Here is a 17,078-nt window from a genome sequence, read left to right on the forward strand (position 1 = left end):
GTACTAGGTTTAGAGACATAGGCCACCACTATCTGCTATGAGGATATTTGAAGTGGGAAGACCCACTTTTAATCCAGATCTTCTTTTTTTTTTTTTTTAAACTTTTTTTTTTTTAATTTAATGTACGTACACTGTAGCTGTCTTCAGACACACCAGAAGAGGGCATCAGATCTCATTTCGGGTGGTTGTGAGCCACCATGTGGTTGCTGGGATTTGAACTTCGGACCTTCGGAAGAGCAATCGGGTGCTCTTACCCACTGAGCCATCTCGCCAGCCCTAATCCAGATCTTCTGAGATGGGAAGATCCACCTTTAATCCGGGCACACCTTCTGGTCACAACTCTTTTTTTTTTTTTTTTTTTTTTTTCAAGACAGGGTTTCTCTGTATAGCCCTGGCTGTCCTGGAACTCACTCTGTAGACCAAGTTGGCCTTGAACTCAGAAATCTGCCTGCCTCTGCCTCCTGAGTGCTGGGATTAAAGGTGTGTGCCACCACACCTGGCTTGGTCACAACCCTTATAAAGGACATGGAAGAAGGAAGCTTGTTCTCTTCGCCTGTATACCCACACTCTTCGATGGCTGGGAGATTATTTCTTCAAGATTCTGGTGTATACTGAAACCAGCCTGAACATCCAGCCCTGATGTGGACTTTACATTGGTAGACAGCCATTGTTGGGCTTAGCTGGGTCCCAGCCTTCAAACTGCTCTAATAAAGTCTATATATGTAATTTTTTAAATAAACAAACGGACCCAAAGACCTAGGGGAACACTGCATCTCAGTAACACATGGTGTGTTTAGAGAATCCCATGAACAAGTATGTTAGATCTGATGACCAATATGTCTCCATTTGCAGAGCACACTGCCCGTGAGAAGTGTCCATGATGCAAAGAAGCTTGGGAAGACTGATAAGAGGACACATAAGTAAGATTCCCCATACATCTTATGGTTGACCTCCATATGAGCCAGATATGCAGTCACAAATGATGTTCCCTCCTTAGTCTTGCTAGAAGCTTTCAGTTTAGACTCAAGTCCTGTGGCACACTCAAGTCCTGAAGTACAGTCTGTCAAGCCCTTGGCTTGGACTCTTGAAACACCAGTTACCCATGTCACTGTAACAGAGCCCCAGACCTTAGCACAACAGACTCCATGATGGAAGTACCATTCAGGCTGTAAAACTCAGCACCACCTGCCAAAACTAAAACAGAGGCCAAATCCATCAAACCCCCATAGTCCTGGGAAAGTCTCTAAACATATTAACCTTGCTTTTGGGCTTCTGTAGTTCCACTTCTGGCTAACTGTTCTTTTTAACTGAAGAACATCAACCCAGGACATGTTTTTGTCCTTAAAAGTTTACCCTAAGAAAGGCTGTGGACTGCACTGGGATTTGAACATCCAGTGTAGTTGCCAGCCAGCTAATAAAGAGACTTTCTGTTGGCTTAAACCCATGACTGAGAAGTTTTCTCTGGTGGATGCCCCACTACAGTCACAAAGTACAAAACAAGGGGGTGGCCCATTCCAGTGTAAAACACAGTGAACCATGAAAGTCATGTGCAGTATCTAATTCCTGATCAGGTATGGACAGACTTAGAAAGGCACTCAGGGATAAGTGGGGAACCTGAGCCCCAGTGTGTTTCAAGAGATTGTCCTGAACTTCTTTTGTATTTTATGTGTACAGATGTTTTGCCAACAGTTATGTCCTTGCACTACGTGCACGCCTAGTGCCAGAAAATGGCATTGGGGCCGGGCGTGGTGGCGCACGCCTTTAATCCCAGCACTCAGGAGGCAGAGGCAGGCGGATTTCTGAGTTCGAGGCCAGCCTGGTCTACAAAGTGAGTGCCAGGACAGCCAGGGCTATACAGAGAAACCCTGTCTCGAAAAACCAAAAAAAAAAAAAAAAAAAAAAAAGAAAATGGCATTGGGACCCCCTAGGGCAGGGTTACAGAAAGTTGTGAACAGCCATGTGGGTGCTGGGACTTGAACCCCAGGCTTCTTCGAGAGCACGCAATGTTCTTTACTGCTGAGAGATCTTTCTAACTCTGTCCAGAAACTTTTGAGTGGATTCTCTAGGGGAATAGCCATGTGCTGCCTGTGGATATATTAGCAGAATTAATTAATTGTGAGAACAAACCACAAAGTATTAGCAGTTCTTCTGCTGACCGTGGGGCTCAGTGGGAAAGCATTTGTCTGGTATCACTGAGGCCCAATATTCTGTCTACAGCCCCACAAACTCAGTCTTGGTTCTAGGGCAAAGGCACACAGAGGCTTGTTGGGCCATTTTTGACTCTGCAGATTTGATATTTTTCTTTGGCTGGTTGAAGAGTATGCTTAGCACACAGTAAACATGATTGACTCTAGGTAAAAAGTCTTGGGATTTTCCTTCTCTTTTCTTTTATTGACTGGAACCAATTTTGTAGCTGTAATTTCTTTTTCACAAAGGAAAAACTTAAAAAGAGGGGGCTGGAGAGATGCCTCAGCAGTTAAGAGCACTGGCTGCTCTTCCAGAAGACCTGGGTTTGGGTCCCAGAATCCATATGGCGGATTACAACCCTGGTACACATATATACAGGCAGGCAAAACACTCATAGACACAGACAAAAATAAGTAAGTCTAAGCTAGGTATTGGTACATCCCTTTACTCCCAGTCTAAGCTAGGTATTGGTACATCCCTTTACTCCCAGTCTAAGCTAGGTATTGGTACATCCCTTTACTCCCAGTCTAAGCTAGGTATTGGTACATCCCTTTACTCCCAGTCTAAGCTAGGTATTGGTACATCCCTTTACTCCCAGTCTAAGCTAGGTATTGGTACATCCCTTTACTCCCAGTCTAAGCTAGGTATTGGTACATCCCTTTACTCCCAGAACTATGAAGGCAGATTGGATCTCTGTGGATTTAAAACCAACCTCGTCTACATAATGAGTTCCAGGACAGTCAGAGCTACATAGAGAGAGTCTCAAAAGAAATGAGGAAGAGGGGCCGGGCGTGGTGGCGCACGCCTTTAATCCCAGCACTTGGGAGGCAGAGGCAGGTGGATTTCTGAGTTCGAGGCCAGCCTGGTCTACAAAGTGAGTTCCAGGACAGCCAGGGCTATACAGAGAAACCCTGTCTCGAAAAAACCAAAAAAAAAAAATGAGGAAGAGGAGGAAGAGGAAGAGGAAGAGGAGGAAGAGGAGGAGGAGAAGGAGAAGAAGAAGAAGAAGAAGAAGAAGAAGAAGAAGAAGAAGAAGAAGAAGAAGAAGAAGAAGAAGAAGAAGAAGCTGTCCAACGTTCAGCTTCTGAGATGGCTCAGTGATTAGGAGCACTCGTTCCTTTTGCAGAGCCCCTCTGGGTTCTATTCCAGCACCCGATGGTAGCTCACACCACCCATAGCTCCAGTTCCCAAGAATCCAGTGCCTTCTCACGTCCATGCACATAGTGCACATACATACATAGAGGCAAAGCACGCATATACATACAATAACTAGATATTGGAAAAGAAAGTTCAGGGGCTGGAAAGATAGCTCAATGGTTAAGGGCATTTGCTGTTCTTGCAGAGGTTTAGTTTTCAGGACCCACATGGTCCTTATACCATCTATAGGCTCACAAAAGATGCACATGCACATACAAAACACTCATTCACATAAAATAAAAATAAATCTGACTTAATTTTAATTTAATTAGTTAATTTTTTTTTTGAGACAGGGTTTCTCTGTGTAGCCCTGGCTGTCCTGGAACTCACTCTGTTAGACCAGGCTGGCCTCAAACTCATGAGATCCACCTGCCTTTGCTTCCCAAGTGCTGGGATTAAAGGCGTGCACCACCACTGCCCAGTTTAAAAAAAAAAAAAAATTAAGTAAAAAAAGAAAAAGTTCAAGGTCTTCCTCAACTATTTGGTGCTGTGTGAGACCCTGTCTCATATATATATATATATATATATATATATATATATATATATATAAAACCAACAAAGGCAGAATTGATGTGGTATTTCTTCGTTGTAGCCCCCTCCTTACTCTCAGAAATTCTTTCTCAAAAATTTTTTTTCAGTAAACCTATTTTTGTTCTGCTAAAAGAAAGGAAGGAAGAAGAGTTGAGCCAGAGCTGGTAACACAGGCCTATAAAACAATAACAAAGTCGCATACGCCTTCTGGAGCCCCCTGCTGTTTCTCCACCTCCCTAACCTACTAAACCCAGAGGTTGCTCAATGCCTCAGCGGTGATCCCCAGAGGGCGAGCCCCTGCTCTCTGATCTCGCCCAGCCCCTCCCCCACACTATACTGACCGGACTGACAGATGCAGGTGCGTCAGAGGCAGGAGGTGGGCATCTAGCATCCAGAGGCTAACTCGTAGTCCCGAAAGGGGCTTTTTGTGGGATGCAGGGGTCAGATGTCCTTTAGAATGGGAACTAGCTTGCAGGTTGCTATTCCGGGGCTCTGATCAGTCTGTTTATTTATAGCGCTGGGGGGGAGGGCTCCCAACCCAGGCAGCAGAGAGGCTGTTCTGCTGCAATGTCACTGTTAAGACTGCCATTGCAGACTGCCAGCACCTGCTGTTGCCGCGGAAGACAGAGATCTCTCAGCTGGGCAGACCCCCAGGGTAGCTGGGCCCAGGGTGAGGCTGGGAGGCAGAGAGCCGATGGGCAGCACCATGGAGCCCCCAGGGGGTGCATACCTGCACTTAGGCGCTGTGACCTCGCCGGTGGGTACAGCCCGAATGCTGCAGCTGGCCTTTGGCTGTACCACTTTCAGTTTGGTTGCTCACCGAGGTGGTTTTGGGGGTGTCCAGGGCACTTTCTGCATGGCTGCTTGGGGCTTCTGCTTTGCCTTCTCAGTCCTGGTGGTAGCCTGTGAGTTCACAAAGCTTCACAGCTGCCTACGCCTTTCCTGGGGCAACTTCACAGCAGCCTTCGCCATGTTGGCAACCCTGCTGTGTGCCACGGCCGCTGTCATCTACCCTCTGTACTTCACCCGACTGGAGTGCCCACCTGAGCCTGCCGGATGCATGGTACGAAACTTCCGCCTGGCAGCCAGCGTCTTCGCAGGACTCCTCTTCCTGGCCTATGCGGCTGAAGTGGCCCTGACTCGAGCTCGGCCAGGTCAGGTAGCCAGCTATATGGCTACAGTGTCTGGGCTCCTTAAGATCGTCCAGGCCTTTGTGGCCTGCATCATCTTTGGAGCACTTGTCCACGAGAGTCGCTATGGGCGCTACGTGGCCACACAGTGGTGTGTGGCTGTCTACAGCCTGTGCTTCATGGCCACAGTGGCTGTGGTGGTCCTAAGCGTGATGGGACACACGGCGGGCCTGGGGTGCCCGTTTGACCGCCTAGTGATAGTGTATACCTTCCTGGCTGTGCTCCTATACCTCAGCGCTGCAGTCATCTGGCCAGTCTTCTGTTTCGACCCCAAGTACGGGGAGCCAGGGCGGCCCGTGGACTGCCTGCGAGGCAGCTGCCCCTGGGACAGCCAATTGGTGGTAGCTATTTTCACCTATGTCAACCTGCTCCTTTACATTGTTGACCTCGCTTATTCCCAGAGGATCCGCTTCGTGCCCACCCTGTAGCCTGGCCAGTGATGGCCCACCCATGTCTTCTCTCTGGCTGAGAGCACCTACAGCTGACCAAGGTGAACTAAGACATAGGGAAGCAAGAGGGGCGTTCCGGGCTCAGATGATTCTGCTCTTGGATGTCTAGCACACTGAGGGAGGCAAAGAGGAAGGACCTAGGGGCAGGAGGCCCTGAACAAGGAAGAGGGTGGCTAATGATTCTCAGTCCTCCTGTCTCCCTGTTTCTCAGTCTCCTGGCCATCGTTGGGCTGGGTGCTAGTCACTGAACCAAATGGGGGACATTTTGGAACAGGTACTGTTGTAATCCATTGTGCAGATGGGAACATTAAAGCTAATGAACTTCGGAGGTGAACTGGTCTTGAGATAGCATTTTAGCTGGGGTGATATAAGTTAGAAATCAGGCAGCTTTCTGAGGTTGAAATGGGTGGGAAGCTAGCCAAGAACACCAGGGCCAGCCCGTTGGAAGGAAGGTTGGAGCTGGAGCCTCCTTCTTGCCTGAACCCACAGAAGAGTCTCTTGGGGGATGGTTGTGATTGCTTGTAGAGAAAGCTGGCAACTAGCATGGGTCTCACCCATGTCTAAGCGTATCCCAGTGGCCACAGCCATTCGAAACCGAGAAAAGACTGTGTTGTGGTTCCAGGTAGCCCCATGTCAAAGGCCAGCACCAGAATCTCCATGGAAAGATGATGTCATGACAGCGATGGAATATCCGTCCAGACACCCAACACAAACCATGACCCAGAAGCCTCCGAGGTGTCTACCATGGGTTCTGGCAGGCTGGCTTGGCTGGTAACATTGACTCACGGTGAAGAGCCTCTCGGGGCAGCCACTGGTTCATGGAACCTGGTCACTGGGCCTCCATTCAAACATCTAGTTAGCCATCTGTTCCTGAATACCAGGACTTGCTAGCATCGGTATTCTTCAGTCTCAAGCCAGCTTCTCCTATGCAAGAGCCCAGACTGGACTAATCCCAGGAAGCCCTTCAACCCATTAACTGACTGTCCCTCAGGTCCTACAGCAGAAAATAAAAAGTGGATGTCTGGTTTCACCTGGCCTGTTACCTTTCCTGGCTACCCATGGGAGGCTCACCGGAGTCATTTCTGTTCAGGGCCTAGGGAAGATTGTATCAGTTAAGCTACCTTCTCACTGCATGCTCTGAGAGAAGGCCTAAACCAAGTCATTGTGAGGGAGGACTTGGCCTGTGGGGGACTTTGAGTCCTGGAAGACAGCCGAGGCTGGGCCTTGTCTGAGCCTTCTGAAAAAGGGGACAGGTTAGGGTGGCTCAGAAGGCCAAATGCAAAGAAAGAAGGTCAATGTTAGCTTAGTCTCTTCTCTCCTCAAGGCTCCCAAAGCCCCACACTGTGGTCTTCAGGGCCCAGACCACAGGCAGAGGGGCCGCTGCAATCTCTGGGCAGTAGAATTGAGAACATTAAGACTTTAGGCTCTGAGTCTGGCCTTGTGTGGTACTGTGTGGCCCTTGCAGCTGGCCAGCTGGCCAGGGCACACTGGATCAGCCAACAACTGAGTTAGGGCCAGTGTCTTTTACTGAGATGGGCAGGCATAGGCAGCGTTTGAGTCTGCAGGTTTCCTGGGTGATGAAAACGTTACACATCAGAAGACCAGGATAGCCGGGCAATGGTGGCGCACGCCTTTAATCCCAGCACTTGGGAGGCAGAGGCAGGCAGATTTCTGAGTTCTAGGCCAGCCTGGTCTACAGAGTGAGTTCCAGGACAGCCAGGGCTACACAGAGAAACCCTGTCCTGAAAAACCAAAAAAAAGAAGAAAAAAAAAAAAAGACTAGGATGTCAGGGACTGTGTCAGCCATCTTCATCCTGCCTAGAGAGGGACCTGACTGCTTCTATTTATTTATTAGTATTATACATGTATGATGTAGGTGTGATGGGGACATCAGAGTGCATATGTGCAGGCCAGAAGACCACGCTGTGCACTTAGCTTATTTCTTCTACCTTACATGGGTTTGGGAGAACCAATTCAGTCAAGTTGTTAGGCTTTTGAAGCAAGCTGTCTTCCCCACGAAGCCATGACACCCGACTTCTGTTTTTCCTTTTTCTTTTATGGAGAATAGTGTTTCACAGTGTAGTTTAAAATGGCCTCCCACTGGGCATCCTCCTGCTTCGACTTCCCCAGAGGTGGAATTACTGGTGTATTATACCTCACTGAGTTTTGACTGATTTTTTTGAGGGGTGTCCCTTTTCTGTTACCAGCCAAAACTCTGAACTCTAGCATGTTCCCTAAGTCCCCAGTGGCCTCACTGTTCAGTAGTTTTCTGCCCTCAGCATCACATCCAACCTAAATTTCAGAGGTGCTAGAGAAGGCAGGGGAGGTGAGAGCTAAGACTCAAGAAGAAAATGGGAGAAAGTTTCTGGGGCTCCCTAGACGACGGAACTGTCTTTCTTTGTTTTAGGAGTGATGCTTATTATCACTTGGAGAAAAGCATACGTTTAAAAAATTTAGTTTATTTTAGGTGTTTTGCTTGCATGTATGCATGCTCACCTTTGCATACCTGGTGACTGAGGGGTTCAGAGGCAGTGTCAGATCCCTAGAGAGGAATTCCGGATAGTTAGCTGCCATGTGGGTACTGGGAACAGAATCTAGGGCCTCTGCAAGAATAACATGCTCTTAAGTACTGAGGATTCTCTCTAGTCCTGGGAAGCATCTCAAGTCGGAAGCTGAATTTGGGAAACTGAACTTCTAGGCTTTGTGCATAGACTTGAGCTGTCAACTTGGCACAGCTCTTCTTATCCAGCTCTTCTTTTTTTAGAGGTTGAGTATTGAACTGGCCATCCACACAGTGAACACTAGCAGTCTCCTCATTTGGGTGGTGGTCATTAGGGCCAAGAAGAAGGGATGGAAATTCCTTCCCCAAATCTTGCAGGCTGGAAACGTCCTAGTGATTTAAAATTTACTTTTCTAAAGCAACTTGTCTTTTTCTAAGGAAACAAACAAAACCGAAAAAAAAAAAAAAGCCACCTCTAAGGGAGTTGGCAAGTGGGGTGAGGTGGGAGGGTGAGGGGTAGGGACTGGAATCAAATGTACTTTAGCAGAGTGTGGGGGAACTCAGACTGCTCTGCAGCTCCAAGACCAGCAGATGGGCCTGAAACTCCTCTAAGAGGTTGCGGATGCCCAGAGTACAATATCTCCACAACCCTTGGTTGGAGAGCTGAGGTACTGTAGGATGGAGGTGGTTTGGGAAGTAACGGGCCTGTGGCTGCAGAAGGTACCTAGCTTTCAAAACAAAAACAACACTTGCAAGAAGACAACAGAGGAGGGACCTGTGGCTTTTGTGAATACTGACTTGTATTCGCAACTACTGCTCTGTCCCCGCCCTGTGTATGATGCAATGCACAAGGCTCCAGCTGCAGCTCTGGATTGGCTAGCTCTCACAGGGCGCACAGCTCATTGGCTGAAATGAAGTGAGGGCGGAGCCGGTGGGCGCGGGTGCCGCGTGGCAAATGCAAGAGGGCTGGGTTGTCTGTTGTGCGTGTGTGCCCGAATATCCACGCTGTGGGTAGCGGGACTTGGGGCTTCGGGGATGGAACTCCTGGAATGAAGGCTTAGGGGCTGGGGCTTCTGGGAAATAAGCTGGAGACTTGGATGTTGAGGGTTCGCTGGATTCCGGACCCTCCCCTTCAATCAATCTCTTTCCTTTTGGCTCCCTGAGCCCTTTGCAGAAGGCTCAGAACCTTCAGCTGCAGACCAGGCATCCTGGCTCTGGGCGGCGGGTGGTGGTGGTACGGGGAGTCGGGGTACCTGGGACAACTTCCCAGCCCGGCCAGCCGAGGAGCAACATAGAAATTAGGCAGGCTGGGGTGGGGGTTGGGGAGCACCTGGCTGTTAGGAACGGCCAGACCTGGTATTACCCACCCGACGTCTCTCTTTCCGTCCTGTCGGTACAGTTCTCTGCTGCCCTACAGAGCCGGCGTCAGCTGTGAAGGTTGTGGGTCGTGGACCTCCAGACATGAGCGTAGGCTTCATCGGGGCAGGGCAGCTAGCCTTTGCTCTAGCCAAGGGCTTCACAGCTGCAGGTAGTAAATTCTTCTGGTGTCGGGGATGGTGCTAGCGTGGAGTGTGTGTGTTAGTGGCCTCAGTCCTTTGGGAAATGACAGCTGCCATATGTTTGGGGTTGCTTAAAGGAGGTGAAGGATGTTTCTGCTGTCTCCTTCTTAGGAGCTGAGAGGCTAGAACTAGCTTTGAGGGAGGAATTCTGTCCCCTACAGGTGTTCTGGCTGCACACAAGATAATGGCCAGCTCCCCAGACATGGACCAAGCTACAGTCTCGGCCCTCCGGGTAGGTGCCAGGTGAAAGCAGATTGAAAACCTGAAGCTCTTTAGAGTTGGGTCTAGGGTTAGTTGTGCTGCACACCTGACTCCAGTAGGAGACGCAAATCTGCCATTGGGAACCCTGCCCTGTTGTGAATACAGCTGGTAGGAGAGAGTGCTGGAATGGGGTTACCTAGATGGGGATTATGGAGGCCAGGCAGCATGGAGATCAAACAGTCGGCTAGGGTGAAATGATGGATGATACAGTTTCTGTTTGGTATGGCTCAGCCAGGATTTTCAGGCTAAGGATTGGGGGGTGGGGGCCAGGCTCCCAGCTTGAGACCACCACCCACATCTGGAAGGCAGGCAGCTGCAGAGACTGCAGCCCGAGGTGGGCTGGGCTGTGCTGTGCTGTGGTTTAGAAGTCTGTGATGTCCCTTTTCTACTTCAAAGGGGACCCATTCCAGGGCATAGTGCCTTTCCCATCTCACCCAGCAGCCTCTGGTCCTCACCACACACAGGGCTCTAAGCTTTGTGGGCAGACATGAGGCAAGCGGGATCTCCTTGCACCCCTCCCTGCAGAAGATAGGGGTGAACCTGACACCCCACAACAAAGAGACTGTGCGCCACAGTGACGTGCTCTTTCTGGCTGTGAAGCCACACATCATCCCCTTCATCCTGGATGAAATTGGGGCTAACATTGAGGACAGGCACATTGTGGTGTCTTGTGCGGCAGGTGTCACCATCAACTCCATCGAAAAGGTGGGTGCCACGGGCCAGATAAATAGCGCTGCGGAGAGGGTGTGCAGCATGTGGTCAGGATCTCTGCTCTTGGTGTCCGGCTTCTGTACCTGTGCACAGGGTGTAGCAGCCCAGCCCGCAGCAAGAACTCAGGAAGTGCTCACTCAGTAGGGGAAGCACAACCATGCTCACTTCCATACCTGGGATGAGGACAAACGGCTACCACCCACCACAGGAGTGATAGAGCTGGTTTCCCTTCCTCTTCCAGAAGCTGACAGCGTTCCAACCTGCCCCCAAAGTCATCCGATGTATGACTAACACCCCGGTCGTGGTACGGGAGGGGGTCACTGTGTATGCCACAGGTACTCACGCTCAGGTGGAAGATGGCAGGCTTGTGGAGCAGCTCATGGGCAGCGTGGGCTTCTGCACAGAGGTGGAGGAAGATCTGATCGATGCTGTCACGGGGCTCAGTGGCAGCGGCCCTGCCTATGTGAGCACTGGAGCGATGGGTGGTCGGGGCTGTGGGCAGTTCCCAGGGGCTCTGTGTGCCTCTTGTCTCTGCTGCACCCTGCTCTGGGTCCCAGAGAAGAAGCTGAGGATGCAATCTCCCCGCACGCAGGCTTTCACAGCCCTGGATGCTCTGGCTGACGGTGGTGTGAAAATGGGGCTTCCCAGACGCCTGGCAGTCCGCCTCGGGGCCCAGGCCCTCCTGGTCAGTGCTTTGAGATGTTGGTGGGAGCTGTTCCTAGCTAAACCCAAACTGGGGACACCTGCGAGGGGAGTCAGCGAGTGTTTGCAGGTAGGTCCCCTACTGCCACCAGCCCGTTTCTTGTCACAGGGGGCAGCCAAGATGCTACTAGACTCAGAACAGCATCCCAGCCAGCTCAAGGACAATGTCTGCTCTCCGGGTGGGGCCACCATCCATGCCTTGCATGTGCTAGAGAGCGGGGGCTTTCGCTCCCTGCTTATCAACGCTGTGGAAGCCTCCTGCATCCGTACACGGTAGGTTCTCCTGCCATCCACCTCTCAGAGTACGGCTCCGGTACACCAGAGTCGTGGCTTCAAAGGCTTCATGGCAGTGAATCACGTAGCAGGTACCACTGAGCCCTGTCTTGGCCCTGGGCAGGACTGTGGACAGTTCAACGTTTCTGGGTCACGGTATGCAATATCTCTAGCTCTTTTTCATTGTCCTGTGAGAAATGTATCTACACGTGTCCACAGACCTCCTCTGGTCCTGCAATATAGCCTTTATTCAGTTTCATCATCATAGCCAGGGAACCAGGCTAGAAGGGTAGCTGGGCAGGGTAGGGGCCCTGGCCCAGCACCTTCTTCATGACCTTTCCCAGATTAAACAAATTAGCTGACAAGTTAGCTAAGCTGACAGCTTGTGAGCAGCAAGGTAGTCTGGTGAGAGTGAGTGAAACATGTCTGGGTCCCTGTTAGTGTAAAGCTGGAAATCACTGTCCTAGGTTCGTGTCTACAGGGTAAACTACCAGCCTTCCTTACCAGTGGCCACCCACTAGGACACATTCCCAGAGAGGCCTGAGTGCAAGTCTGTGAGGCTTGGATATGGGACCTAGGTACCTAGGCCCATAAAGAAAACAGAAGAAGACTCCTGCCACAAGTTGTAGCCAGGGTGACCCTGACTACACCTGAGTGGTGTGAGAAGTGGCCGTGCAGCTGTACAGGCAGGGGGCGGGGTGGGGTGGGGCTGGCAGAGGGGATTGTGGGTGCCAGCATAGCACTCCCCACCAAAGCTGCTGCTGGAACTGTGGGTTCTGGGAGGCAAAGGGGCTCAGAGTCAGGGTCTCATTGCTTTTCTAGGGAGCTGCAGACCATGGCTGACCAGGAGACCATCTCTCCTGCTGCCATAAAGAAGACTGTACTGGACAAGGTGAAGCTGGACTCCTCTGCTGGGGCCTCTCTGTCTTCTGGCCATGTCAAGCCGCTGCCCTGAAACCTGGTCCCAGCAGGCAAGGAATGATTTGTCTGCCAGCCTTCCTCCTGTTCCCTATTTTCTTTTCCTCTCCTCTCCTCTCCTCTCCTCTCCTCTCCTCTCCTCTCCTCTCCTCTCCTCTCCTCTCCTCTCCTCTCCTCTCCAGCAGGGTTTTACAGTGTACTCCAGGTTAGCTCTGAACTATTCACCGCCCACCCTTGTCTCCCAAGTGCTGGGATCATGGATAAGTGTTAGCATGCCAGCCTCCTCTTCTCTTCTAAGACAGTGACTTGATGTTGCCCAGACAAGACTTGAACTTACAGGCTCAGGGCATACTCTGATTTCAATTCCCGTTAGGTACACAACACCTGAGAGACTCAGTTCTTCTCTTTCTTCTTTCCTTGCTTGAAGCTTCTGTCCCAACGCTCTCAAACAACACAGAATATCCCCATAGCAGGCCCTTGCCCACAGCCAGGTCAGCAAGGAAGGGGATATCACTTACAACTGGGGACCTCCATTGATACTCAAGTGCCAGCTGGACACTAGGTGGGTTCTCAGACCTCCCCCTCTTCAGCATCCTCTGGAGCTCAGGCCTGTGGGGTCTTTACTCTCCCTAGTTTCAGGGTCAGCTAGCTGGTTAGCCATGGCCTCTCCCTTTCTGTGATGACAAGCTGGCCCAAGACATCGTGTACCTCCTTCTAGGGACTTAACACTTTAGCAATGATTCCCTAGGCACTGGGAAAAAGAACTTCTCGGGTAGCTGACGAGACTCCTGCCTCTTCCCCAACTCTCCAAACTGCTACTGCTCTTCCTATCCTTTCAGTTGAATAAAAAAAAAGAAAAAAAAAATCCCCCAAAGCTCCAGTCGACCTATTTGTCAGCTATGGAGAGAGGCCTGCCTGTACAGGGGAGTATGACACTGAAGGAGGAGGCCAGTAACACGGGTCCTATAAAGCCGGCTGCAGCCAGGTTGAAGATGCCCCAGAGAACAGAGGGCTACAGAGCCTCCGTGCCTGTGCCATAGCTGACCTGCCTGAAGACTGGCACTGTACGCAGGCCCTGGCACACAGACGTAGTGAGGGGCACCAACCTCTTTAGTACCTGTCCCTGTAGCTTGCCAAGGGAGATGTTTTGCTGGCTGACTCAGGCTGTGCAGGCCAAGTTCCTGGTGAGGAGGAAATCTTTAAAGAAACTGTTGGAAAGCCGGGCGTGGTGGCGCACACCTTTAATCCCAGCACTCGGGAGGCAGAGGCAGGCGGATTTCTGAGTTCGAGGCCAGCCTGGTCTACAAAGTGAGTTCCAGGACAGCCAGGGCTACACAGAGAAACCCTGTCTCGAAAAACCAAAAAAAAAAAAAAAAAAAAAAAAGAAACTGTTGGAGTTTCCTAGATGGGCAGATTCAAGAGCCATGACACAGGGAAATCCTGTCTGGAAAAAGAAGAAAGAAAGAAAAAGACACGTGCTACCACCACCACCCAGGCTGTTTGTTAATTTTTTGTTGTTGGTTTTGAGACAATGTTTCTGTGTCCTGGTGTTCTGGAACTTGCTCTGTAGGCTGGCTTCGGACTCATAGAGATCCATCTGCCTCTGCCTCCTGAGTGCTGGGATTAAAAGAGATGTGTGCCACCACACCTAGCATATTTGGCTTTTTTTTTTTTTTTTTTTTGGTTTTCCAAGACAGGGTTTCTCTGTATAGCCCTGGCCGTCCCAGAACTCAACTTTGTAGACCAGGCTGGCCTCAAACTCAGAAATCCACCTGCCTCTGCCTCCCGAGTGCTGGGATTAAAGGCATGGGCCAGTGTTCTTAACTGCTGAGCCATCTCTCCAGTCCCATATTTGTTTTGTTTTGTTTTTTAATATTTTTAAACTAGGAGGTGGTAGTGCATGTCTCTAATCCCAACACTCAGGAAGTAGAGGCAGGTGGATCTTTGTGAGTTCAAAGCCAGCCTGGTTTACATAGCAAGTTTCAGGACAGCAAGAGCTACATAAAAGAAACCTTGTCTTGAAAAACCAAAAATAAAAAAATTAATTAAAAAAAAAGTTAAACTGTGTGTGTGAATGAAGGGAGGAGAGGTTTGCTTGGTTTACGCTTTCACATTGCTGTTCCTCACTGAAGGAAGTCAGGACAGGAATTTAGACAGGGCAAAATCCTGGAGCTGATACAGAGGCCATGGAGGGGTGCTGCTTCCTGGCTTGCTTCCCAAGGCTTGCTCAGCCTGCTTTCTTAAAGAACTCAGCACCTAACCCAGGATGGGAACCACTTACAACGGGGTGAGCTTCACAGTGGGGTCTTACTCCTCGCTTTCCAGCTTTCCTTGAACAGTTCAGAACCTAGGGTGGCCAAGACAGTTAGGAGGGTAGGAAGACAGAATCCATCTGTCTGTGCTAAGAACCAGTGCTAGAGGCATGGGGACCAAGCCCAAGAGCTGGTTATACTGATGCTGTGTGGCAGATAGGTTCCCTGGGAATTCCTGAAGGGCCACTCAGCAAAAAGATCCTTGTTTGCGAGATTCATGCAATGAGCCTAGAAAGCCTCTGAGATCCAGCTCCTTTCTCCTGTATGTGTTCCCAGGGACAAATATCCTGAGCCTGTCTGGAGAGCCAGGGCTGAGACTCGTCTGCCCTTCAGCAGTGGGCCACACATGCTCCGGGGCTTGTTCCAGGATGGGCTCCACTTTCCTTTAGCACCCTGTCCGTGATACACATTAGCACATTAGTCTCCTCTACAGGTGGAGGACCTCATCTATCCCAGGGAAGACTCCGGAGCCTGAGCCACCTCCTGGAATGACACCAGCTTCAGGGTTAACCCCAGAGCCCAGGGCTCTGTACAGCAAGGAAGCAGCTCCACACCAGCCCCCATCTCCAGGACAGTCCATCTTCTGATTATTTCTTATAGCCCCTTGTGGCCCTGGGTGTGTGCAGTCCAAAACTTTGCTCCAAGACTAGGTTCCTATGACTGCTGAACAAGGAATGGGGAGCGGACCCCCCCAAAGTGGAAAACCTTAGTAAAGATGACTCACAAATTATCTCTCAGTGCTGTGAGGACCAGGGTGTAAGGCGGGTGTAGCTGTGCTTTGCTGCCTTATGGGCTCTGCTTTCTTCCACCCTTCTCCACCCCTTTCAACCCCTTAACACCAAGTAAGAGAGGAAAGAGATTCCTGAATAAAGTCAGGGGTCAGAAAGGGGGCGACATTATGATTAGACTACTTCCTGCTGATTAAGGGTGTCAAGTTCCTCGGGGCAACTTTGATCTTCACCATCAGGATATCTAATTCTTCTTGTCTCTTCTTTGCGCACAACTACTTAACCAACTGAGACCAACAACCAACCAACCAACCAACAACCAACTAACCAACCAACAACCCACCTCTTGGGGGCCCTAGCATTTATATACCCTTTGAAAAGTCCCCAGAATTCCAAACATCACATGATCACAGAAACTATCTGTAGCTGGCAAAATCACACCCCTGTAGAGCATGAGGGAAAACACAGTCAGCTTCTGTGGACATCCCACACATGGGATTAAAACGAAAATGCATTCCCGTTATATTTCTGTGGTTTTCAAAGGAGCCAAAACTCAAAAACTGTCACTACAGGAGGGTGGGTGGGGGTAGGGGTTGATCAGTGGGAATCAGCCTGGCAACGGCTATCCTGTAGTAGCCGCCCCGTGACCTACAGCTGGTGCTTCCTAAATGGCACTTGAGCAGGTGGCAAGGAAGAGCATGAGAAAGGACAAGTCCTGATGTGACTCTGAATGTCCTGCCAGGTCACCACAGTGGGTGATGTCTCCATAGCCCAATGCTATACTCGCCCTTCCAGTTCCTCTTAGCAGTATTCAGGAAGTGGCTCAGACATCCTCCCTTGGACTACCACCAAGTGATGAAGATAGAGAACACATGGATGCACTGGGCCTCTGACCTAATATCTGCTGGTGTATGTGTGTTGAGGGTTGGGCTATGGTCTAGTGATTGAGCATTTGCCTCACACTGGGGGGCGGAGGTGAGGGGGGCTGAGGGCTTGCCAATCAGGATGCATGCCTGAAGTCCCAGTTAACTTTTTTTTTTTCCCCTTCTCTTTGTTTTCTTGAGATAGGGTTTCTCTGTGTAGCCCTTGCTGTCCTGGAACTGGTTTTTCTTTGTTTGTTTGTTTTTTCAAGACAGGGTTTCTCTGTATAGCCCTGGCTGTCCTGAAACTTGCTCTGTAGACCAGGCTGGCCTTGAACTCAGAAATCTGCCTGCCTCTGCCTCCCAAGTGCTGGGATTAAAGGCGTGCGCCATCACCACCTGGCTAGAACTGGTTTTTATAGACCATGTTGGCCTTGAACTCAGAGACCTACCTGCCTCTGCCTCCTGAGGACTAGAATTAAAGGCCTGTGCTAACATGTCCAGCAACTCCCAGTTACTCTTGGCTTCAAGGCTTTGCAGCTAATCTGAGCAATAGAAATAAAAGAAAGAGAGAAAGAAAGAGAGAGAGAAAGAAAGAAAGGAAGAACGAACATAGAGGACGTGGGAGCTCATGGTTGTGGTCCCAGCGTTTGGGAGGCTAAAGCAGGAGGGTTGCTGCTGACCTACAGAGCCTACAGAC

General features: G+C 50.3%; 2 protein-coding genes across 3 annotated transcripts; both read left to right on the plus strand.

Moving 5' to 3' along the window:
* The first annotated feature begins 453 nt into the window (after nt 1-453).
* Myadml2 (myeloid associated differentiation marker like 2) lies at nt 454-6,256 on the plus strand. 2 transcript variants are annotated; one of them, XR_015044904.1, is made up of 3 exons: nt 454-920; nt 4,023-5,595; nt 6,177-6,256. XR_015044904.1 is itself a non-coding variant. In XM_085829351.1 (2 exons), the coding sequence occupies exon 2, from the start codon at nt 4,610-4,612 to the stop codon at nt 5,531-5,533; it is 924 nt and encodes a 307-aa protein (XP_085685477.1). In that variant the 5' UTR covers nt 454-920; nt 4,023-4,609; the 3' UTR covers nt 5,534-6,237. The 2 variants fall into 2 exon arrangements, 1 of the variants encoding a protein (XP_085685477.1); XM_085829351.1 differs by having other exon boundaries at nt 4,023-6,237.
* Nucleotides 6,257-8,994: 2,738 nt separating this feature from the next.
* On the plus strand, nt 8,995-13,694 carry Pycr1 (pyrroline-5-carboxylate reductase 1). Its single transcript, XM_021177702.2, has 8 exons — nt 8,995-9,061; nt 9,454-9,582; nt 9,775-9,845; nt 10,400-10,579; nt 10,827-11,048; nt 11,178-11,270; nt 11,397-11,560; nt 12,383-13,694. Exons 1-8 carry the CDS (start codon nt 9,010-9,012, stop codon nt 12,513-12,515), a joined length of 1,044 nt encoding a protein of 347 aa, XP_021033361.1. The 5' UTR covers nt 8,995-9,009; the 3' UTR covers nt 12,516-13,694.
* Nucleotides 13,695-17,078: the final 3,384 nt, after the last annotated feature.

Source organism: Mus caroli, unplaced genomic scaffold, assembly GCF_978045245.1.
Source record: "Mus caroli unplaced genomic scaffold, Mus_caroli_1 scaffold_13, whole genome shotgun sequence".
Taxonomy (NCBI): domain Eukaryota; kingdom Metazoa; phylum Chordata; class Mammalia; order Rodentia; family Muridae; genus Mus; species Mus caroli.

Coding starts and splice junctions, on each gene's coding strand:
- Myadml2 (XM_085829351.1), top strand. CDS start 4,610: ATGGGCAGCACCATGGAGCCCCCAGGGGGTGCATACCTGCACTTAGGC.
- Pycr1 (XM_021177702.2), top strand. CDS start 9,010: ATGCAAGAGGGCTGGGTTGTCTGTTGTGCGTGTGTGCCCGAATATCCA. Junction 9,583..9,774: donor CAAGGGCTTCACAGCTGCAG/GTAGTAAATTCT, acceptor TGTCCCCTACAG/GTGTTCTGGCTGCACACAAG. Junction 11,049..11,177: donor GTGGCAGCGGCCCTGCCTAT/GTGAGCACTGGA, acceptor CCCCGCACGCAG/GCTTTCACAGCCCTGGATGC.